The sequence below is a fragment of the Polypterus senegalus genome, chromosome 3 (genome assembly GCF_016835505.1).
Source record: "Polypterus senegalus isolate Bchr_013 chromosome 3, ASM1683550v1, whole genome shotgun sequence".
Lineage (NCBI taxonomy): Eukaryota > Metazoa > Chordata > Cladistia > Polypteriformes > Polypteridae > Polypterus > Polypterus senegalus.
The window spans coordinates 294,659,952-294,684,962 of NC_053156.1; the positions used below are offsets into that span (position 1 = coordinate 294,659,952).

General features: G+C 42.1%; 1 protein-coding gene across 2 annotated transcripts; it reads right to left on the reverse strand.

Annotated features, from left to right (window-relative positions):
- Positions 1–549: 549 nt before the first annotated feature.
- enpp5 (ectonucleotide pyrophosphatase/phosphodiesterase 5) lies at positions 550–24,389 on the reverse strand. 2 transcript variants are annotated; one of them, XM_039749454.1, is made up of 4 exons: positions 24,290–24,389; positions 13,350–14,232; positions 5,769–5,945; positions 550–2,059 (listed from the first exon to the last, which is right to left on the reverse strand). In XM_039749454.1, exons 2-4 carry the CDS (start codon positions 14,185–14,187, stop codon positions 1,677–1,679), a joined length of 1,398 nt encoding a protein of 465 aa, XP_039605388.1. In that variant the 5' UTR covers positions 14,188–14,232; positions 24,290–24,389; the 3' UTR covers positions 550–1,676. The 2 variants fall into 2 exon arrangements, with proteins under 2 accessions (XP_039605388.1, XP_039605389.1); XM_039749455.1 differs by lacking the exon at positions 24,290–24,389 and adding an exon at positions 14,889–14,942.
- Between the last annotated feature and the right edge of the window lie 622 nt (positions 24,390–25,011).

Below are 25,011 nucleotides of genomic sequence, written 5' to 3' on the forward strand. Positions count from 1 at the left end.
GCCTTGGTGTCTGTCATTGTCTTACAGCAAAAGGACCCCTTGAGACAGCAGCCCCCCGGCACTTGGATCAAACAGTAAGCTTCACAGTCGACTCCAGCGAGTCACAGTAACTTGCACTTAGTGACTGGAGTACCCCGCGGCATGGAGTGTTTGAAGGTAACTCGGGTGCACAAGTGGCTGCAAGGATAAGACCTTTTCATTCTGCTGGAATCCGGGCACCGCCAGGCTAGACAAAGAGAAATGACACTATCAGCTTTCCATTCTCTTAATAAATCCCACTTTCTAACTTAGACCCCCCCTCATATTTTAAAGTGCAACAAAGGACAGCCGTTACCCTTAAGACTAAATGACCCTAACGTAAGGAAGCAGGCCTCACCGTGCATAAGCACATTAGAACAATCTGGACGAGAACAGGCCATTCAGCCCAACAAAGCTCGCCAGTCCTATCCACCTAATTCTTAAAAAACATCAAGTCCAGTTTTCAAAGTCTCTAAAGTCCTACTGTCTACCACACTACTTGGTCACTTATTCCAAGTGTCTATCATTCTCTGTGTAAAGAAAACTTCCTAATGCTTGTGCAAAATTTACCCTTAAGTTTCCAACTGTGTCCCCATGTTCTTGATGATTTACAAGTGCACGCGGTCCAAATGGTTTGCACTTTTATTACTTTTTAAAAACCTCACGCTATTCCTCCTCATTTTTGTGGAACAGTCAATCCCACCACAAAACCCAATTATGTTCCCTCGTGTTAATATTCCAGACACAATTTGTTTTTTACTTGTATTTTTTCCACTATTAAAATTTTAAAGGTATAAGTGGGGCACTCTGGGTACTCCCCACCCAGCTGGCGAACACACAGTTCTGTATTTGTGATTGTAGGAGTTTCCAGGGGAAAGAAAAAAAGTCACTACAATTGTTAGTCACGCCAGGCAGGAAGGTGGCATTGCATTTACAAAGCGAACGTTCGGTTATATCTGTAAAAAAAGTGCTGTATGCTTCAACTAGATGATGCACAGGTAAGGCCTGGTCACCCAAACTACAACAAAAAAAAGGGCAGAGCGGGACGTGAAGCTGAGCAGAGGAGAGGAGAGCAACCAGGCGCCTCCCAGGACATGACGTACTGGACAGGCTCAGAGAATTATAACAGTGGAGGAGACCACATGAGGACCTAATCCAGGTCTTCAAAATCCTCCAAGGCTTCAATTAAGCTCATCCAGCCAAATTCCTTCAACTAAGCAATGGTGAAAAATAAAGGAAAGTGCATTTAGGGCTAAAGCCGGGAAGCACTTCTTTACTCTCAAGAATTCTGGGAGTCTGGAATAAAACTACCAAGACATGGAGTTGAAGCAGAAGCTTTGCCAACCTTTAAGCAGAATCCAGATGAGCTACCAGCTAAACCAAGAAGCTGGGTGGACTGAATGGGCTCCTCTCGTTTGTCACATTTCTCAAAGTTCAAGGATCTGAGAAGATACAGTAAGACTCAGATTAATGGAATTTAAAAAGCAAAACCCCTTCTGACATGCGAATGGGGCGACCATAGCAGTTCCAGATTAGTAACCCTTTTAAATTTTGCCCATCACTTGCATGTGCCATATTGCCAAAGCCTACTTTTATTTCACATTATCTTACCAGGATCAGTGCACGTGACTTTTTACCGGCAAGGACTCCATGCAATGCTATGCCTGCAGCAGTGGCTGTGCTATCTCAATGTTACTTATGGGCATTCTGGGCATCTGACTCCGTGTTATTTGTTTGACAAATACTGCAAGGAAAGCGATTACAAGGATACACCCGAGGAGGGCGCCGAGTAGCAAAGCATAGGATGAATCTTCCGGCTGAGGTGGCTCGCTGGTTGGCTTTGAATCTGCAAGCAGGTCCTGCACGTTAGCCAACGAGCCATTGTGAGGCTTGGGGTTGATTCCCAGGATGTGGCACATCAGTGGGTACAGGTCAACCGACTTCATGGACTGCTTTGTGTAGTTCTTCTTGAAGGCTGGCCCGTGAGCAACAAGCAGTGGCTGCATGCTGGGGAAGGTGTTGTCATATCCGTGATTACCCACTGAGCAAAGAGACAAAAAATAAAGTGATATGTCAAAGGTTGTTGAACAGGCAAATTATTTCATTACATTTACTTATTTAGCATTTATCTAAAGTACAGGTAGTCCCCGGGTTACGTACGAGATAGGGACTGTAGGTTTGTACTTAAGTTGAATTTGTATGTAAGTCGGAACAGGCACAAAATTTAATAAATGCTATTGTTGACGGACAGTAACCAAGTGCTCTGCCAATGAATGATGAAGTGTCACCGCTCTGACCTTTTTATTATTTCTACTTTATTTTTAATGGTAATGGTTTTTCTCTTCTTTACTGTATCACCAGCACTTGCATCAGATTTGTGTTTCCGAGACATTCTTGAAGGGTAAAGACAAAAAGGTTAAGATGAGCTCTTCTGCACAGCACTGTCCATGCTATCACACACTGGTGTACTGACGAGAGACAACTTCCTGCTATGTGGGTAATAGTACAAGCTGGCTTGCTATTGAGAATGACTGAGGGCTGGGGGGGTTCATCACCCGCCCACCACACAGTCACCTCCACTACAGTATGCTGCCTGCAGCGTCCGCCCACCGAAAACGAATAAGGTGCGGCCAAAGGCGGGTAGTGAATCGGCCCCATTCAACAGGCAGACATTCGAGGCACACTACAATGCTACCCCCCCGCTGCCCCGTTCACCCTCAATGGCCTCCATTCAGCCACAACCGGGTCACCGCTTGCAGCATTACCAGCCGCCCACCGAGAATGAACGGGGCAGCCGTGTGTGGTGGGCGGGCAGTGAAATGCCCCCCACCGCTCCATTCAGCCTGCGTCCAGTCAGGAGCAGTAGCTGCGGCGGCGTAGTGGGTGGGCGGCGAACCATCGTCCTGCACACGAGCGACAGTTGTGGCCCCGGTGACTATGGACCGAGGGTCACCGCTTGCCGCCGGGAGCTGCCCGAGGAACACTACACTGTGCGAGCAGTGAAATCGCCCCCCTCCAACCTCCGCTCGCAGCGTCCCCAGGCCGAAGATGACGGAGCAGCAGTTACTGAGGCTCATGTGTCGCAGCTGTGGCCCGTTCGTAAGTCGTAGGTCAGATGTCCATAACCTGGGGACTACCTGTACAAGGTGAGCCAAAATGAACTACTCCATTTCTCAAGGTCCTTGTGTGAGGTAGAGGCAGCCAAGTGGGATGGGTCCTTTGATAGGTGATCCCTCGTAGTTTTCATGTCCGGTGTGCACCGTGCTTTCGCTGTCGAAACGTTCTTCAAAAACAACAAATCCATCATCACTACACAATGCACCTTTCTAATGCACTTCAGCATTCCTCCCAACGGTGATGTCCCAAATCGGAAAATTGGGTGGCTAAATTTAGACAGACGGGTACAACATTGAACAGAAAATCTCCAGGCCGTCCTTGGACTGTACAAACACCTGGAAATATCCGAAATTCTGAGTAAGGGCGTCCATTATGCAGTCTCCTAGATGTTCAGCAAGCAAACCTGCTTCTGCCTTAGGCATTTCCAACATGTCTCTGAGGAGGATTTTGCATGAGGACCTTAATTTCCATCCAAACAAAATTATGGTAATGCAGGAACTCAGTGAGAGAGACTGGGAGAGCAGTAGAGAGTTGTGAGCCAACATTCTGCACACTGTTCATCAAGATGCCACCGTCAAGTGTAGCGATGAGGCACATTTCCTTTTGAATGGTCGTGTAAATAAACAAAATGCTACTGGGCTTAAACTAACCCTCATAAACTTCATCAGAGACCCCTGCACAGTTAGCGGGTTACAGTTTGGTGCGCCGTTGCAGAATTTGGCGTTGTAGGCCCTTACTTTTTTGAGGTGGGGGGAGGAACGGTCACGTTGAAATGCTAGAGAATGGGAAGAAATGGATGTGGTGGATGCCTGGTGTCAACAGGATGGAGCAACAGCTCATACGGCCTGCACGAAGATCCATGCAAGTTTTGCAGAAGATGTTTCTGGGGAAGCTCATCTCCATGCGCGCCGATGTCAGGTGGCCTTCACGTTCACCTGATCTCACTCCATGTGATTTCTTCTTTTCAAGTCGAAGGTATACACACACCAACCTCAAAACCTTTGAAGCCCTCGAGGACATTATTCACCACAAAATCGCCGCTATTCCCCTTGAAATGGCCGAACGAGTCATGTGAGCGTTCAGAAGAGTGTATCGCTAATGATGGCCACCACCCTTGAAGACATCATTCTTAAAACACAGTGGAAAAAATCTATTTTGCATACCCTTTCTTGTGTCGTAATGAAGTTTATTTTATCTTGTAGTGTTTTTGTAGAACAAACATTCGAAATGTGGTACTTCTTTTTGGCTCACCCTGTACATTTGTTACTTTATTTCTGTTGGCAGATGAAGTGTCTCACACAGAAATTATTGGTAGGATTGTAACGGCAGCCTGTTTTTGTTGCAAAGGCTTCTGGGGACCCCTCTCCTCAAAATGTACCCGCCCTCTTACCTGTGCAGATTCTTTTTAATGTGAACCCACAGTCCCTTTTACTCAGACCTTTAAGAGCACTTGGGATATTCGGCTCACACCTTATTCTGTACTGGAAAATATTTTAAGACAATGGACTTTGGGCAGCATGGTGGCGCAGTGGGTAGCGCTGCTGCCTTACGGTTAGGAGACCTGGGTTCACTTCCCGGGTCCTCCCTCCATGAAGTTTCCATGTTCTCCCTTTGTCTGCGTGGGTTTCCTCTGGGTACTCCCACAGTCCAAAGACATGCAGGTTAGGTGCATTGGCGATCCTAAATTGTCCCGTGTGTGTGTGTGTGTGTGTGTGTGTGTGTGTATGTATGTATGTGCCCTGCTGTGGACTGGCGCCCTGCCCAGGGTTTGTTTGTTTCCTGCCTTGTACCCTTGTACCCTGTGTTGGCTGGGATTGGCTCCAGCAGACCCCCCGTGACCCTGTAGTTAGGATATAGTGGGTTGGATAATGGATGAATGGACAACAGACTTTGGTTATAGTCATGACATTATCTGAACCGCTCATTTCAGACATAGATACACACACACACACATAATGCCCTCCATAAATGTTTGGGACAAAGACGCATTTTTTTTCCTTGATTTCCTGCACTTCTCTTTGTAATCTTAATAAATCGGAACAATTCAGATCTGATTAAAACACACACTGCAGACTTTCACCGTATAAAAATGGCAACACTAATTATGCACATTACAGTACCTGGCCCTGTGTACACATTAAAACAACAAAGTGAAGTTTTCAATGACGCCAAACTACTTTTGTTTAAAGTCAAGGATGATACGAGCGCACAAGAGTCCTTGTTAACAATTTGTACTGCAAGCCTGTTCACTGTAGAGGGCGGCATGGTGGCGCAGTGGTAGCACTGCCCCCCCTCGCTGTAAGAAGACCGGAGTTCACTTCCCGGGTCCTCCCTGCGTGGAGTTTGCATGTTCTCCACCGTGTCTGCGTGGGTTTCCTCCCACAGTCCAAAGACATGCAGGTAAGGTGCCTTGCCGATTCTAAATTGTCCCTAGTGTGTGGGGGTGTGTGCCCTGCCCGGATTTGTTCCTGCCTTGCACTCTTGTGTTGGCTGGGATTGTCTCCAACAGACCACCCGTGACCCTGTGTTAGGATATAGCAGGTTGGAAAATGACTGACTGACTGTTCATGGTGCAGTGACCCGAGTAAGCTAAGCAAAAAACAGAAATCGTATTTCATGAGCGGGCTACTTACACATGCGGTGCTCACTTCTGTTCTGCACTATTGTCCATCCTTCCTTTGCTTCTAGGATTATAGGCTGAATCCTGTCATTGTGCTTGTAGTGAAGACGCTCTGGTATGTCAGTCTTCTTGTAAACTGTCATGCTGAGGTTTGCATTTACCAAGGCGTTGTACACGTCGTCAAATCTACCTAAAAAGAGGGAAAAAAATATTAAGAACCTAAAATCCAACAACAGCAGCAGCAGCCACATTAACAGCAAACTCGAAATTCAGCAAAAATACCCGTGTAATGAATGCAAAATGAAAACATTAACATCAAGTGATTCCTGGCTTCCGGCTCCCAGAATTCCTGATTTACAAGATAAAGGATGTGGAAATTTTTACTTTCATTTTACTTCAGAACAAATAATCTGCGACTAAAACAAGGTGCCATCTGGGAATGTTCATCAGCACTTTGCTTTTGTTAATGGGACTTAAGAAAGACTTGACCCACCAAAGCTGTACGAGTCTGTGTATCATGCTGTACTTGTTGTTACTGGTTAAACCCACTTCTTCTTTCGGCTGCAGTTCATCTTTTTTTATCTCTTCCTGTCCTCATCATCTTGCTCTGACACAATTAACCACCTTCATGTCCTCACTCACCTCGTCCATAAACCTTCACTTAGGTCTTCCTCTTCTCCTCTTCCCTGGCAGCTCTATCCTTAGCACCCTTCTCCCAATATACCCAGCATCCCTCCTCTGCACATGTCCAAGCCAACGCAATCTCACCCAATATTTCTTATGAGAAAGCATAAAGCCAGTGTCTCAGTCTTAACTGCTGCTGGCACACCAGGACGGTGGGTTGTTCATTCTTGTCTAGCTGCAGTCCTTTAACACTGGCAGGATGACACCGGACCTCTTGGTGCATCCAAAACGGTGCCATCTTTCACCCTTACGCCTGGTGCAGCTGCGTTGTGCTTATATGTGAGTGGATGTTTCTTGTGTCTGTGCTTCTGTTCTCTTTCTCCGATGCAGAACCCTCGTCCTCATCCGAGTTCACCTCTTTTATAGCACGTCTTTATTTGAAAACAGCAGTGTCAGATCGGGGAGAGTGTGAAGGTGACAGAGAGAACAGAAGTAAATAAAAAAAAAAACGCTAACCTTTACAAGTACCATAAATTTACACCGGCTGTTACAGACTCAAATCAAATTTATGTTTTTATTGTATAATAGTAACAATAAGAGCAGCTCACTACTCAAAACGTTTCATTTCAGATGCGGGGAGGCTTGAACCGGTGACCCTTTGAATAGGAGCCATCAGTTCTTCCCGCTGTACTATCAAAGAAGTCATGACAATAAGCCACATTAACCCGATTTATTCAAGACTATAATCGAAGAAAAAGAAAAGTGCACTTGATCTGTTATATTTATACCTTTTGTGAAAGTGCTTATTTGATATTTGCACTTCACACTTCACACATTATACACTTAATGTTTACAGTTTGTCGTTAGTACTAAAGCATGCAAAAAGTTTGTCTTTTAGGTATGCACTCAACATTTCTTGCATTTCCTGTCATCCTACACTTACGTGAAATGCATGTGTTCCAAATAACGATATATTTTTTTAGCCTATACAGCTCTAGATACTACTTCACTCCCTGATAAACCAGACTTTAGCTGGGAGAGGTTTTTGCACTTTCTGTGGTGGTGGGAGGATGGGATAGTAGGCTGCTTGGGCTTATCGACACATTTACAAGACAAAAGACGCGGACGGAGAGATGCGAGCAGAATTAAGGTGGGCCAGATTTACAAGTTTTTTCTTAAGCTTTGGTAATTCTAGTGTTAAGAGCATGGCTTTGTAAAGTCTTTGACTGTTGGTAAACTGGGTTAAAAAAAAAGGTTTGAAAAGTATGTGCTGTTAAAGATGACCCCAGTCAGTGAGCAGCCTGGCACGGATGTCAAGACAGCGAGCGTAATGAGAGGTTAACGGCTGAATGATTGGTGTTAGGCAACACTAAGTAACAAAGAGTCCACCGGATGATTGGTGTTGACATTTCTTCCTATTCCCACATCTAGAAAATAACTTCAGAGGTTAGTTGGGAACTTTCATGTTAAGTGCATGTCACAGATGATTTGATGACACAACAGAATATCATCCGACTTCCATCATTAAGTGTGCTACTCAATGGCATGACAATCCCAGATGGAAAGCTACTGTACGACTATCACATCTGGTGCCAGTAATCCTGCTATGATCAGAGTAGCGTAATTCACAAGTCTTCCCCATTCTAAAGTGAATGAACAACAAGTAAACCTCTTGACCATTTCTGCATGCTGTACTGAATGAACTGCATGCACATGATTGGCCGTCTGCATGAATGAGGAGTGGCCATTGGCTATTCAGACCCCTTCACTTTTTTCACATTTTGTTATGTCGCATTCTTTTGTTAAAATCATTTAATATTAAATTTTTCCCTCTCCAAGCAACACTTAATACCCTAAAAGGACAAAGCAAAAAAAGGAATTTTAGGAAGGTTTACAAATTTATTAAAAATATACAAAATTGAAATATCCCATTGACACAAGTATTCAGACCCTTTGCTATGACACTTGACATTTGTCTCAGATGCATCCCATTCCATGATCATCATTGAGATGTTTCTACACCTTGTTTGGAGTCCACCTGTAGTCAGTTTAACTCATTGGACCCAATTAGGAAAAAAATACACACCTGTCTATACTGTAGAAGGGCCCACAGCTGACAAGGTTTATCAGAGCAAAAACTAAGACATGAGGTCGAAGAAAATACCTGCAGGGCTTACAGACAGGAGTGTGGAAAAAAAAAATATGTGGAAATAAAAAACGTGGAAATAAATATATATATATATAAAAAATTATCTCTGTCTAACCCTATCTGTATATCCCTATATACTGTATCACTATCTGTCTATCTCTATATAAGGTATCACAATATGTCTACAGTGGTGCTTGAAAGTTTGTGAACCCTTTAGAATTTTCGATATTTCTGCATAAATATGACCTAAAACATCATCAGATTTTCACTCAAGTCCTAAAAGTAGATAAAGAGAAACCAGTTAAACAAATAGAGACAAAAATATTATACTTGGTCATTTATTTATTAAGGAAAAAAAGTATGTGAACCTTTGCTTTCAGTATCTGATGTGACCCCCCTTTGCAGCAATAACTGCACCTAAACATTTCCAGTAACTTTTGCTCATTCCTGCACACCGGCAGGAATTTGAGCCCATTCCTCCATAGAGAACAGCTTCAACTCTGGGATGTTGGTGGGTTTCCTCACATGAACTGCTCACTTCAGGTCCTTCCACAACATTTCGATTGGATTAAGGTCAGGACTTTGACTTGGCCATTCCAAAACATTCACTTTATTCTTCTTTAACCATTCTTTGGTAGAACGACTTGTGTGCTTAGGGTCGTTGTCTTGCTGCATGACCCACCTTCTCTTGAGATTCAGTTCATGGACAGATGTCCTGACATTTTCCTTTAGAATTCTCTGATATAATTCAGAATTCATTGTTCCATCAATGAAGGCAAGCCGTCCTGGCCCAGATGCAGCACAACAGGCCCAAACCATGATACCACCACCATGTTTCACAGATGAGATAAGGTTCTTCTGCTGGAATGCAATGTTTTCCTTTCTCCAAACATAACGCTTTTCATTTAAACCAAAAGTTCTATTTTGGTCTCATCCGTCCACAAAACATTCTTCCAATAGCCTTCTGGTTTGTCCACGTGATCTTTAGCAAACTGCAGACGAGCAGCAATGTTTTTTGGAGAGCAGTGGCTTTCTCCTTGCAACCCTGCCATGCACACCATTGTTGTTCAGTGTTCTCCTGATGGTGGACTCATGAACATGAACATTAGCCAATGTGAGAGAGGCCTTCAGTTGTTTAGAAGTTACCCTGGGGTCCTTTGTGACCTCGCCGACTATTACACGTGTGCCTTGCTCTTGGAGTGATCTTTGTTGGTCAACCACTCCTGGGGAGGGTAACAATGGTCTTGAATTTCCTCCATTTGTACACAATCTGTCTGACTGTGGATTGGTGGAGTCCAAACTCTTTAGAGATGGTTTTGTAACCTTTTCCAGCCTGATGAGCATCAACAACTCTTTTTGTGAGGTCCTCAGAAATCTCCTTTGTTCGTGCCATGATACACTTCCACAAATGTGTTGTGAAGAGCAGACTTTGATAGATCCTGTTCTTTAAATAACACAGGGTGCCCACTCACACCTGATTGGCATCCCATTGATTGAAAACACCGGACTCGAATTTCACCTTCAAACTAACTGATCATCCGTGAGGTTCACATACTTCTGCCACTCACAGATATGTAATATTCGATCATTTTCCTCAATAAATAAATGACCAAGTATAATATTTTTGTCTCATTTGTTTAACTGGTTTCTCTTTATCTACTTTTAGGACTTGAGTGAAAATCTGATGATGTTTTAGGTCATATTTATGCAGAAATATCGAAAATTCTAAAGGGTTCACAAACTTTCAAGCACCATTGTATATCTATATATCCCTATATATATATCTATCCCTATCTACTAGAGGGCTTTGTCTCCTTGCTTGCGTTGCTCACCAACCCCACGTTCCTGCACTACGCGCTAACCTCTTTGTGGTTCTCTCTATTATATGATAGATAGATAATCTATCTCTCTCTCTCTCTCTGTCTCTCTGAAGGTTCCCAACAGCACAATGACCTCCATAATACTTAAATGGAAGAAGTCTGGAACAACTAACAACTTTTCCTAGAGCTGACCCCCTGGCTAAACCAAGCAATCCCAGATGATGTTCTTAAGGGGGTTAGCGAGTACAGATATAAACCCTTGATGCATATTTTTAGGAAGTCACTGTGCACTGGGGGAATTCTGAAGGACTGGAAAATGGCAAATGTTATCCTATTATATAAAACGGGAGACCAGGAAGATTCAAGCAACACTAGGCCAGTAAGCCTAACGTGTATCACAGGTAAATTAAAGGAAGGAATTATTAGGGATAAGATTGAGAAAAAACTAGCAAGGACAGGAGTTTAACTGAACACTCAGCATGGGGACAGAGGAGGGAGATCGAGTTTTACTAACATGCTGGAATTCTATGAGGAGGCAACAAAAGGATATGAGCAGAGTGGAGCAGATGAGATTATTTATCTGGACTTTCAGAAAGCATTTGATAAGGTGCCACATGAGAGGTTGGGCATCAAACTAAATGAAGTGGCAGTTCATGGTGATGTTTTTAGATGGGTGCAGAATTGGCTCAGACACAGGAAGCAGAGGGTGATGAAGGTGCGAGGAACCTCATCAGAATGTGAAGGGTGGCGTGCAGGGGACGCTGCTATGCTCAACAAGCTGGTGAAGTTTACACAGTAGAAACAACCAAGATAGGTGGATTAGCAGATAATCTTGAATCCATTGAATCATCACAGAAGGACTTGGACAGCAGACCGGCTTAGGCAGCCTTCTGGCAGATTAAATTTAATGGAAGTAAAAGTAAAGTATTACACGTAGGAAGTAAAAATGTGAAGCATACCTTATGTGAAGGATTTAAGAGTCATAGTGGACTCAGTGAAGTGTTTAAAATTATGAAGGGAATTAGTGCAGTGAATCGAGACGGTGACTTTAAAATGAGTTCATCAAGAACACGGGGACAACAGTCAGAAACGTTTTAATAGTAAACTTTGCAGAAACATTAGGATGTTGCGTAGTGACAGCTTGCATAGAGATGGAAGAAGATTCCAGAAGGTCAACCACCATTGCCTGCAACACTCCAACATACAAAAAAAAAAAAAAAATGCCTGCAACATTGAAGGTTCCCAAAAGCACAATGACCTCCATCATTTTTAAATGGAAGAGGTTTGGAGCACACCACCACTCTTCCTAGAGTTGGCCACCTAGCAAAACTGAGCAATCATGGGAGAGGGGCCTTGGTAAGAGAGCAACCAAAAACCCAATGGTCACTGTGGCTGAGCTTCAGCGAATTCGTGGAGAGATGAGAGAAACTTCTAGAAGGACAACAAATCACTACAACACTTCACAAGTCTGGGCTTTATGGCAAAGCGGCCAGACTGACACATGAAAGCCTTCTTGGGGATTGCAAAAAGGAACTTGCAGGACTCTCGGACTAAGAGAGACATGATTCTCTAGTCGAGGTTGAATTGTTTGGCCTCAGTTCTAAGGCGCTCATCATAACCAGTGCAGTACCATTCCAATGGGGTTGTTTTTCAGCAGCAGAGACTGGGAGACTAATTCCAGGACAAAAGAAAGCTGAACAGCGCCAAGTGCAGAGATATCATTAATGAAAACCCATTCCACAGCACTCAGGACCACACATCGGGCCAAAGGTTCACCTTCCAACAGGGCAAAGCAAAGGCAAGATAGGAGTGACTTGGGGTCAACAATGTGAATGTTCTTGAGTGGTCCATCCAACACTCTGACTCAGAACCAATCAAACATCTCTGGGGAGACCTGAAAATATCTTTACACCCGACGGCCTCCATCCAGCGTAACAAAACTTGAGAGGATCTGCAGAGAAGAATGGCAGAAAATCCCCAAATTCAGGTGTTGTAAAGTTTGTAGTGTCAGACACAAGAAGACTGCAGGCTGGAATCGCTGCCAAAGGAGTTTCAACAACGTACTGAGCAAAGGGTCTAAATGTCTGTCAATGTCATTTCAGCAATTTGCCAGAATTACTAAATTCTTGTTTTCCGCTTGGCATTCCGGGGTACTGAGTGTTGTCTCATTTGGGGCTAAAATGAATTGAAATGATTTTAGAACAAAACTGCAATGTAAGAAAATGTGAAAAAGTGAAGGAGTCTGAAGACTTTCTGAGAGGACGGTTGATAAACAGACTGCAGATAACTGAAGACATATATAGGGTGCGGCAGAAATAACTCCCACATTTCAAAGGGGGATTGAAAAAAAATGCTACGAAGTATCACCAAAAACGTATTATTTCCCAAATGTAGATATAAAAAAGTTTTTTTACTTTAAGTTTTAAAAATTATATCGTCCAAATGGTGGCCTTGACGGCTGATACACATTTGGAGCCGTTCTTGGAAGTTTTCCATCACTCTCACTAGCATGTCGGGCGAAATTCCCTTGAATAGCCTCCTTTAGTTGGTCCAAGGACCGAGGACGATGTTTAAAAACCTCGGCCTTGAGGTACCCCCACAGAAAAAAGTCACAGGGACTTAAATCAGGCGAGTGCGGTGGCTCATTAACATGTAAACCGAACCGCGTGCGAAACGCCCTCTGTGTCGCAGCTACAGATTCGCCATTTATGAAAAAAGCCTCCACTACAAAGCCTTGATGCTCACCCGACCACGGCATGGTGACGACTGAAAACTTTATTATGTACCGTACCTAACGGAACGAACCGGACCCCCCTACCTGCTTTGGGGACCCCACCGTGATTTTTCGAAATGTGGGAGTTATTTCTGCTGCACCCTTGTAATAGCGGATTTCGGATTTCAAGCAGGCAAATTTAAAACAAGATAAGCCATCTGCATCACTTCACCAAATTATGTGTCCCCCCAACATATGAAAGCTAAGAGAAACAAATAGGAAAATTACCTTCTTTTGGTAAAATTGCAGCCACAGGGGATTTGTCAACCAGTGTGTACATCTCCCGGTCTAGAATGTCATCCAATACTATTACTCTGTCAGGGGACAACTGGGCCATCCCATGGTCGCTGGTGACAATGATGTTCACGTTATCCATGAGCTTGGCCTTTTGTAGCTGCTCCATTACGTACCCCAGTTTCAAATCAATGTCTTCGATAACTTTATCCATATCGGGACTATCCGGCCCCAAAGTGTGGCCCATTTCATCGGGTTCCTCCCAGTACAGCAGTCCAAGATTGATGTAATCCTTGCCAGAGAACCAGCCAAGGAGTTGGTCAACCCGCGTTGTGAATGGAACCGACAGGTTATAAGGCATGTAGTATGAAGGATACACGTCGTGAATCTTCACATCTGAACCTGGCCACATGGCTGCTCCACTCCGATGACCTTCATTCTGGTTTGTGACCCATATTGGGAAAGCTTCATCCCACCAGACAGATTCATAAACGTCTGAACTTCCAGTGGAAAACGTTTTATTGATACTTGGATCGTACATTTCATTAGCTACAACTCCATGGCTCTCGGCATGTAGGCCGGTAACTAAAGTATAGTGGTTGGGGAAAGTCTTGGTAATATAAGCATTCTCCACACGCGTCACATAAACACCATGCGCCAGAAGGGCCTGAAAGTGTGGCATTGGCACCCTGTGGATATAATCCCAGCGAAATCCATCAAATGACACCAGCAAAATGCTCTGCTGCCCATTCAGACTGAAGGCCCTGGTAGGGAGGTAAAGGCAGATGAGAAACTGCCACAGTGCGGTAACCTCCTGGATGTTCAGCAACATAATTGAAAAATTGCAGGTGTCTTCCAGTTGTAAGATGGGATGATCCTACAGAATAAAGAAAAAGAATTGTCCATCAGCACTGAATGAATGAAGCAAACTGTTATGAATATGCAGGTTTATTCACCATGCCACACCTCTGGGCAACATGGCAGTGCAGAGGGCACCACTGCTGCCTCACAGTGCTTGGAATGAGGTTTGACTCCTACCTGGATTCACCCTCTGTGGTCGCCGTTTGTGGGGCTTGCTCTGGTGTAGGATGGCAGCTATCGATTATTTAAGTAATCAACTGTTCTACCGATTATTTCATTGATTAATCAAGTAATCGTATAAGAAAATAGCTGTGTAAGCCGGTGCTGTAAAAAGTCCGGGCTCCTAAAACTACTGAAATCGTCAGGGAAAAAAAAAAAAGAATTGAAATGCAGAGTTGGTGATTTCGTTTTGCGGACGTGTTCACCCCCCTTGTCTATCAGTGGCTAAGCGAGTTTCTCTCTCGTTTGTCTTGCATTGGTGGTTTCACTTTCTTTCAGCTTCATGCTGCAGCCGCGCACTTCTTTCTTCTTCTGACTCGTTAACTTGGGGCTAACTTGCCGGCTCTTTGAGCTTCATGCTGTAGCCTCACATTTCCGGGCCGGACAGACAAGACACACACACTTTTACACGTAGATGGATGTATATATATATATATATATAAAGATACTTACAAAAAAGAGAAAATAAGGCAGGTCTCTTAAAATGAACAACTAATTGGTTTCCTTAAAAAAAAAAAAAACATTTTTCAATTGCTTAAATTGCATACAATATCACCTGTCAAAACTAAACCTATTTAGTGAATTAAAAAAAAATAAAACAAATAAAATAATAAACTACTTTCACTTTAAAAAGGGTATACACACTAAATTAAGGCATAAATAATTAATAATGCATAAAAAAAAAATATATTCAGTACTAAAAGTTGCAACATTAACTACGGCTCAGGTGTAACGTAAGCCCTTGCTGTCTTCTTGAAGGCGTCAAGGAATTGGAGTTCTGGTGGGGTCATACTCCCTGGATGAGGTAGATATGGGTGTCTGTGTGTTAAGCAAGGTGATTATAGTTAACGAAAACTAAAAATCAAAACTGAAACTATTTCATAAAAAAAAAACATTTTCGTAAACTGAAATGAAAAACTAAAACTAAACAAAACTATTAAAGTAGCTGGAAAGAATAACAAATAAAATAAATTTACTAAACAATTTTAGTTTTCATTTTTGAATAAACATTTTTGCTGTTAGTTTTTAACCCTTATAACTTTTAACCCTAAAACTGAAAGTCCTCCACCACGAGCCGCCCACGCATATTCATCCATTGAACGGTGGCTGGTAAAGTAGGGCGGGTGTTCACACAGCATTTGGGGTTGACAGAGCGAGCCGAATACGCACGTAAAGCGTGTGGAATAGAAAACGCCTTTCTTTGCACTTGTTGTACTGTATATCAAGATGTAATTCAAACGAGTTCAGAAACCTCACAATATGAAGAAGAAAAGGATGATTCGGCTCCTGATTAATAACTGTGCTGCCCACAACATGCTTCCACATTTATATAATGTTCACGTTGAATTCCTCCCACCCAATTGCACAGCAGTGCTTCAGCCATTGGGTTTGGGCATCATTTGCACCCTGAAAGTGTATCATCGCAAGGAAATGCGGAGAAAAATTCTCATCAGCATAACTTGTAGGAGGAAATTAAAATTAACGTGAAAGAAGCTATTGAAATGATTGCAAACGCCTGGGCGCAAGTTAAAGAAGCACTATAGTGACAAATACAGAATCTCGTTACAACAAAATATTTTTAGGTCCCTGGAATTTCGCTGTAACGGAATTTTACCTGTATGTCTGTGTGTGTGTATAAACACAATATCTCAAAAACGCAACTAGATAGATGGATGAAATTTGGCATGTGGTTATTACACCAGAATTATAGATCTGTATTAACTTTTGGGCCAAATCCATCAACCAGAAGTGCTACTTTACCTGAACACATACTCAATTTTTTTATTCATGCAGCTACAGAATCTTTACATTTATAATAATTGTTCAATATATTATTAATTTGATTTGATTTGTTGTTGATGGTTCTTTAATTTACATAATAGAATCATTGTCTTGCGGTTTACTCCTCAAATATCCATCCCCATATCTGAGTACACGAGAAAGTCGAGGGGAGACCACTCCCGATTTCTGAAAATAAAACGGCACTGATCAAGAAACTGACTAGGTCATCATACAAGATCAGCATATTGTTACTGACCAATCACTTTTGCTTTAAAAACATCGTTTAACAACAAAGAGATAGAAACCTTGTGAATTTCATGAGTTGGCAACGTCTCCACTGAACTACAGGTAGGTAGGCGAAGAGAGTCTACCAAATGATGAAAAGCTAAACATACTAATTTGTTTTAGTATTTACTCTATATTTATTCATTTATGGTTTTTATTTCATATTCACTGCTCAAAATAACCTGATATTGTGAAAATAATCCAGTAGCAGAATTATGTTTTAAAATATATGTCCCCCTTTTCTCAATTTTTCACTCAATATAGACTGTGGAAATATCATATTCTTTTTGTTCTTAACATCAGCCATATCCTACATATTGTATACCAGGGATTTTTCCTGCCTTGCATCCAAACCTGCTGGGGTAGGCTCAGTGGCGTAGCTAGGGGCAGGCGAAGGGGGCAGTATTATTGGCCAAAAGGCTCAGTACAATTTGTGTGTAAGCAGCAGGGTTCGGAAAAAATATCACTCATGCATGAAAAAAGTCAAATTCTCTGATTTTTTTAAACCACAGATGCTTGAAAAATAATGTTCAGACTGTCCTTCTGCATCAGACACAGCAGTTGAAATGTATGAGGCCATGACAAAAATAAACATTACACCGATAATAATTTCTAAGATAAACAACTAATTTACAATTTCGTTTCGTTATCAATCCAAATGCGTTCTTGCTCTGCGCAGAAAACATCCCCACCTATCACTTGTACCCTACTTTGATTCTGGTTTTCGTGGCATAATAATATCAAACTAATAATTAAAACATGGCTTTTCAATGCGTCTATACCAGTGATGGCGAACCATTTAGAAACCAAGTGCCCAAACTGCAATCCATAACCCACTTATTTATCGCAAAGTGCCAACATGGCAATTTAACCTGAATACCACCTAAAACTGAACACCAGCATAACCAAGGAGCTGGTGGTGGATTTTAGGAGGCCCAGGCCCCTCATGGGCCCCGTGATCATCAGAGGTGAGTGTGTGCAGAGGGTACAGACCTATAAATACCTGGGAGTGCAGCTGGATGATAAATTGGACTGAACTGCCAATACTGATGCTCTGTCTGTCTATCTACTTAACTTTTAGTTTAGAAAAGCCACTCATACATTAACATCTTTTGTCTTAAAAGAAAAACATAATAACAGAGCTTTCAATAATACAAACAACTTTTTGTTGAAAGGTAAAAGTTTGCATTCGGTATGCTTTTGAACAATTAATGTGCTTTTTGCTGTTGTATGCATGCTGATAATTTGTCTAACCTTGGCTCATACTTTGTAAGTTTGAGAGCAACACATGCAGCACTCAGGTCATCTGTTAGTCTGTTTCTGGTGTCAGATTTGATTTAATTCAAAGCTGAAAACAGCTGCACAAGCATAAGATGTTCCAAACAAAGTAAGGAAAGCAATTTCAAGTGCCTTCATTGACTTAAGATTATTTGGCAGAGAATTACACACTTTAAGGATTTCATTTTCATAACTAACTGTGCTGTCCTTTGTCATCCCTTCGATCCTCTCAAGGGTTTCACGCAGGTCTTCCCTATTAAGCTCCGCCCCCAAAGCTTCCATTATATATTACGGGGTCGTGGATCAGGTGTGGCGATTAGCAACTCCCGGCAATAATTACAGATGCGGACGACTCCTCACCTGTGTGCTTAAGCAAGGACTGCCCGCATCACAAAGCAGAAACCGCTCCGGTCACTCAACCATAACCCCTCTTTAAGCCGCGAGTGCGGCAATTATCTGTTAAAACTGGCCTTTTCAATTTTGAGCTGTGGACCCGCTATACCACATCCCCTCCAACCCCACCACGAGAATCACAGGCTCAAAAGGCTGCAGTTCGTGCCGCACACTCAAGCAGCATGTGTGCCGCCTGCTTACCCCAGACAGGAGAGGAAGGAAGCGCTCCCATTGGGCTGCTGGGCAGAGGGGCGGGTGATGTGAGAAAAGTCCTCGGCGCGTGAAGAGGGGAGCGGTGAGGGAGCAGCCCGCCCCGCATTCCTCTGGCTTTATAGTAACGAACTCTGTGCTCGGGCGGCGGCGTGCCCACTGAGAGGGCTCTGAGTGCCCCCTTTGGCACGCGTGCCATAGGTTCGCCACCACTGGTCTATACTATATTCTTGTCTAGTTGATGCTATAAAATGTATATAAAAAATAATTGCTGTTTCTTTATATATGAATAAATCTATGCAAAATGTATCTTAATTTTTCTCTATACGTCATTTTAATTTTCTATTTAAATAGTTTAACACATTCAGATATGTGGAGGGCGGCAAATTGAAGCACTGGCCTTTCCCTAGCAGTACAAACTCAAGCTACGCCACTGGGTAGGCTCCAGGTTCATACAATGCTGTTCTGGATAAACAGGTTCAGATAATGTACAGCATATATTGTTCTTAATCTCAGATGCTGTCTCTGTCATTTTGTGCCCCTCCACACTCCTTTTACCTGCTCTTGCTCTGCTCATTATGGGTTTACTGTTCTTATGGTGGGCTATTCAAGTCTCACTGCCTCTAACCTTCATACTACATGCTTGTTTTTGTTTCCCTCAATACAGCTAGGTGGCTCCCGTGATTTTTTTAATGCTCACACCTGTCAGAACACAGTAGATTCCGTTTTCTAATTTTTTATATCTTTCCAGCTCTGCAGGTGCAAAATTCTGTCCATAAATTGCTTGTGCTTGAGATGGAATCAGAGATCAATATGGCTGGTAGAAAATAACAAAGCCCAGTGTTTGAGATTTTTGAATGCGATATTGAAGACATTCATTATAAGCACATTGTCGTGAAGCAGGATATGTTGTGTACTGTAGACATTTAGAGTAAAACACCCTCACACCTATAAATTCACCTAGTTTTACATTCTGGGAAATTAAAGGAAAAGAAAAAAGTGCCAACACTCAGCACAGATTTGTTCAGCACAAATGACATAGAAAATATTTTTAAAATTATAAAATTGTTCATATTCAGTACCTGGTTTTGATTGTGCCTGTTTTTATCAGACAAAAACAAAACCAAATAGTAAACTGTGTCGTGTAGTGTAGAAAGCTTCCACTAACATTAAACTCGTATCTTAACCTGTGAAGTGTACAGTTCTGTCTCATTGTGACACAAAACTAAACTCCATAGTAGCTCTTTAACATAATTACTAAAACTGAAACTAATATAAAAATAGAAATGTCTTTGTAAAATAAAAACTAAATTAAAACTAAAAATACACGATGAAGGAAAACTAAACTGAATTTCCAAGTAAGGTCAGAAAAAACATAGAAATAAAAACTAATATAAAATGGCAAAACTATAACAACCTTGGTGTTAAGAGAGATGAACATCAAAACAACATGAAAGCAGGTCAGGCTGTCACAGATTGATTTCCTGCTGATTTACAGTACCCTCCCTAATGTTTGGGACAAATACACATTTTTCCATGATTTCCCCATCAGCTCCACAGTTTAACTCTTTGAGAGCCGAATATTTTTTCCAAAGAACTCAGTTTTCTGAAAAGCACACAAAGCAACAGTTTCACACATGACAAGTCAACATTAAACATCAGTTGCTACTTGCTGTGGCTGCTGTTGGTGCATGTTGGGCATCTCTGGCGGCAGTGGCTGGATTGGTGGCACCTCGATGGTCAGCAGGAATGCATGGTGGGCAACTGCCTGCCTGTCTTCACACAGCAGGTGGGTGGCAGTGGCAGTTGCAGTGTGACGCAAACTGGTTTGTACCTCTTGTCATCATAAGTGGTGGTCCTCCCAGGCAAACACTGCTGTAGGTGTCAGCTACATTAAAGTGTTCAGCAACACGATCACCTGGGGACTGGTTAGATGATGCTGGTACCTCACTTTCGTTTTTGATCTCCATCTCCAGATCACTTGCATCAAACTTGGAGCCTGACAAGTCAGAGTCCTATTCAACAAAATTACGTAAAACGTCCATAGAGCATTTTGCTTTGTATTTTCTCTTTGGTTTCTCACCAGATGTCTGTGCCATTTTAGAGGTTATTTGCTCTTCGCTACTCACGCACGCATAAGGAATCAAGGTTAAATCAACAAAGCTTCAGAACTTTTCTTCTAGCAAAGAGAGTCAAACTAAAATGTAATTTGTTGCAGTTTACGGCTGATTACTGTCCTCTACTACTGAATTTTGACAAAAGTTGACATCAGCCCTGAAAGAGTTAAAATTACAAACCAAACAATTCATACAGAATTAAAAGTGTGCATTACAGACTTTCATTAAAGGGGATTAGCACACATTTCAGTCGCACATCTTTTTTTTTTTTTAAATGGTCCCTCCATTTTAGAGCACCATAATGTTTGGGACGCAGCAATGGCAGGTCTATTAAAGCCATATTCATACAGTATTTAGGACTTTGTTGCATATCCCAACATGCCTGCAATTCATAGACATCACCAGGTACAGAGGAGATCTTCTCTGGTGATGCTCTGCCAAGCCTCTAATGCAGCCATTTTCACTTCCTATTGGTTTTGGGAGGCTTGTCTCCTTCAGTGTTTTCTTCAGCATATGGAAGACCTACTCAGTTGACTGATTTGGCCATTCAAGAATCTTCCATTTTTTAGCTTTGATAAACTCCTGTGTTGTCTCAGCAGCGTGTTTGGATCATCATTTTGTTGTAGGATGAAGTAACGTCCACCGAGTTTGGATGTCTTTACTGAACTTGAGCAGATCAGATGTTTCTACACACCTCAAAATTCATTGTGCTATCAGTAGTTCCATCATCAATAAAGAGAAGTGTGCCAGGAGCTGTGGTGGCCGTACACACTCAACCCAGAACACCTCTAGCTTTAACAGATGAGGTGATCTGCTTTGGATCTCGGGCAGTTCCTTGTCGTCTCCACACTTTGCTCTTGTCATCACTCTGATGAGGTTCATCTTTGTCCCATCTGTCCACAAGACCTTTTCCCAGCATTCTGCAGGCTCTTAAGTCCTTTGTCCCAAACTGTAATCTGGCCATCCTGTTTGTGTGGTTTGTGTGTCCTCTGTTTCTGTTCATGAAGTCTTCTGCTGATAGTCGTCTTTGACACACACACACACCGGTGCCCTGTAGTCTGTTCTAAACTGTCGGACAGGTATTGGGGGCTTTTTCTTGACCATAGTGAGGATTCTTCTGTCGTCAGCAGTGGAGGTCTTCCTTTCCTACCAGTCCCCTTGTGATTACTGAGCTCACCAGTGCGTTCTTCCTTCTTCATGATATTCCACAGGATGATTTCGGTCATCCTAAGGTTTTCTCAATGTCTTGAATGGTTTGGTTAGAAGCAAGCCAAGGTAGGTGTCTCATGAAGCAATAAAACCCACCTGAGGAATCACAAACACCTGTGCCCTGGAATAAGGGGTTGGGAAGATGGGCATCTAGAAAAAGTGCTGTCATTTCAACATGGTGTGGCCAAAACTTAAGTAAATCTCCTTAAAAAAAAAAAAATGTCTGCACCTGAATGGTTGGATTTGTAATTTTCACCTGTAGGAAAGAGGGGGGTATCAAGGGAAAAGGGTCTCCTCCCCCAACCCTCCGAAACATTATGGAGGGCACTGTATGCTCCTAACCAGCCATTACATCTAGTCATAATTAGCGTACACTCTTTAATTGCCTTCATCTCAACTAGCAATCACATTCATTTACGTTAAATGCTAACATTGTTACCTTATGTCAGGTCTGCTCTCTTGTCTGGATGCTATTGTGCTAAGCTACTTTGGCTTTACAACAGACACACGGTGTATACAGTCTGTCTCTTCACTTTACCCCTTGCTGTTTTTCTTCCTCTTTGTGCATTTTGCAACCTGCGCCATCAAATCACGTCATGTATCCACAGTGCAAGTGTGCTGTGCAACAGTAATAATCATCCATGCTAAACGCGGTGAATTCACAGAGCTGTAGCTCTATTGATTAAAAGGAGCTTCAATGCAAAGAATTTGTGTATGGTGGACTGACATGTGCAGGTGGTACAGCTGAAATCTCCACAGTTAAAATGTGTAAATCTGTGTGGAACTGACGGAAATGCCACATTTAAACAGATTCCATTATGAAGTAGGTAATGATCATGGCGCCGGACAGTGGCACTCTGATTAGGGCACGCAAATAAGAATTGCACTGTATTCTCTACATGTGACAATATTATGAACACTACCAATAAAACAATGCAATAAATATTTTCTTTGGGTAAACCGTTAATTTTGACAGTAAATTGACACAGTATGGGAGAGTTTGCTCGGGAACCGTATGGTGCCCAGTCCAGGAAAGGTTCCTGCTGCTGGGACAGACTTTGATGCCAAACGACCCAAAACTGCTTCATTTAAATGAAAAATAAAATACTTAAATACATATTGAGGAATGACATATATAAAAATTGCATTACATTTACACATAAACTGGTATACATTTCTGATTCTAGGATAAGAAAGAAAGAAACTAAATTAATACTCTATAGGCTAAGGGTGAAGAGATCAGATAAACTGTACTAATCCCAAAGGGATTGTATCCAAGTAATGTTTTATTTCTTTCATAAAAAATATAAAATGAGATTTTCTATCTGTGAATTTGCATTTATGAACATGAACTTTTTCCAAGAATAAAATTAAATTTATAAGGAGAAAGGCGTTCTCTTTACTATCTTCATACACTTAACAACCAAAAATAATATTTCTAAAAAAAGAGTCGATGTCATTCCAAAGTTTAGAACTGCAGGTCCAAAATAAATGGAGTCCAGATGCAAACTGCAAAATGAACAGTTATGTCAGTGCTTCCCAAACTCGGTCCTGCGGACCCCCTGTGGCTGCAGGTTTTTCCTCCAACCAGATTCATAATCCGTGACAACACCTGATCACACAGATCTCATTTAATTAGCTGGGATTTTTTTTTTTCTCTTATTCTACATTCAGAAAAGCACAGCAGCATTCATTTTTTACATTTATAAGACATTTAGAAATATTTCTGCTCTTACTATAGATTGAAATGTTTAACTCTCTTTTGTTGATTTCATTCTATTTTGCCCTTCCTCTGTGCAGTTCTTCCCCTTCTTACTAATGACAGTTAAAAACGAGCAGAGCAGACACCCCAGCAAACAACAATAAATTGTGAAAAGCTGCAAATACTTTAGGAGGAGTTTACCAGGAGTCCAATTAAAAACAGAAGCTGGTTGGAACGAAAACCTGCAGCCACAAGGGATCCCCAAGACCGAGTTTGGGAATCACTGCTTTAAGTCAATGTCACATCTATATTTCTTTAAGAAAATTTTAACAGTATAAAATACAAAATAAGGTATTTATCTTAATAGTCTAAAATGCGCTAGTGACTAATTTTTTTTCCAAATAATATTTTAAGTTATGGTAGGAATGCTATTCTACATGGGACAGAAAACCCAAAACTAAGTTACCCCAGCTGGACAGAACAGATGACTTAACCTCTGACGGCGTTACCCAGAGCGCAGCGGCTAGCGGCAATGTGCGCATGCGCTCGCCTTTCCTGCCTCTGGCCGATATGGTTTATCGATGACGTCAGATGCGAGACGCACCTGCAAAAGGACTATATTTAGAAGAATGGAGAAATAGTATAAAAAAACGTATTGACACAGTGGGCAAAGGCATCCTTGGAGCATATATTTTCAAAACCTTGCGTAGTTGTATCGTGACGTAAACACTGCTGACCTAAACGCTCGGGCGTACAAACATAACGCCGTGACGCGGATGTCGAGTACGATCTCTTAACATTGCCCGCGATCTCCATAAACGCCCATCAAGTGTTTCCTACAGACACGACAATGCAGAATGTGCGATTGTCATCCTTACCTTTTAAGTGGCGTAACGTCCATGCACAGAAACCTCACATCGCTCAGTCCCGTGACACATGCGAGCAGCTGAACCCAAGTGACAACAATAACAAGCCTCCTCCCGGAAGTCCCGCCCACGGATGAATGTGACTGGCTCCTGCCTAACCTATCCGAACCTATCAGCTCCCGGGCTCTTGCTAAGGTTTTTATTTCCTGCGGTATTTTCACTGTACAGCGGCCGACTATCCGAACGTGATGGACTACGGATGAATCCGGTTTTGTTATATACACACACCAGTTTAACTCATCGAAGCTCCAAAATATAAATCAGTGGAAACGTTCGCAAGTAAAACAAAGATAACAAATGAATTGAATATATCGCAACAATAATGTCCTGAAGGAGGCGCACAAACACTGTCGCATCTTTGAGTAGGAAAGGCGGCCAAGCCTCGCTGCAGCTCGGGGAGCGGGGCGGATTTGAATGTTGCATTGTGCAGAGCTAAATATTGCTTAGTTCTAACACCGTGCATTTAAGAATGTAAAAGGGCAACAACAATAATATATTACTTTATAAATATCAATAAAATCATTATATTAAACGACTTAAATAGTATGCAGTATAATAAAATTATAAAATATGTTATGTGAATTTTTTTTTTTTAATCCTACTTAATCCAAACCAGGACTGTTGTTTTGGTAAAGAGGTTGGATTCGGGGGGTGTAGCCTATCCCAGCTAGCAT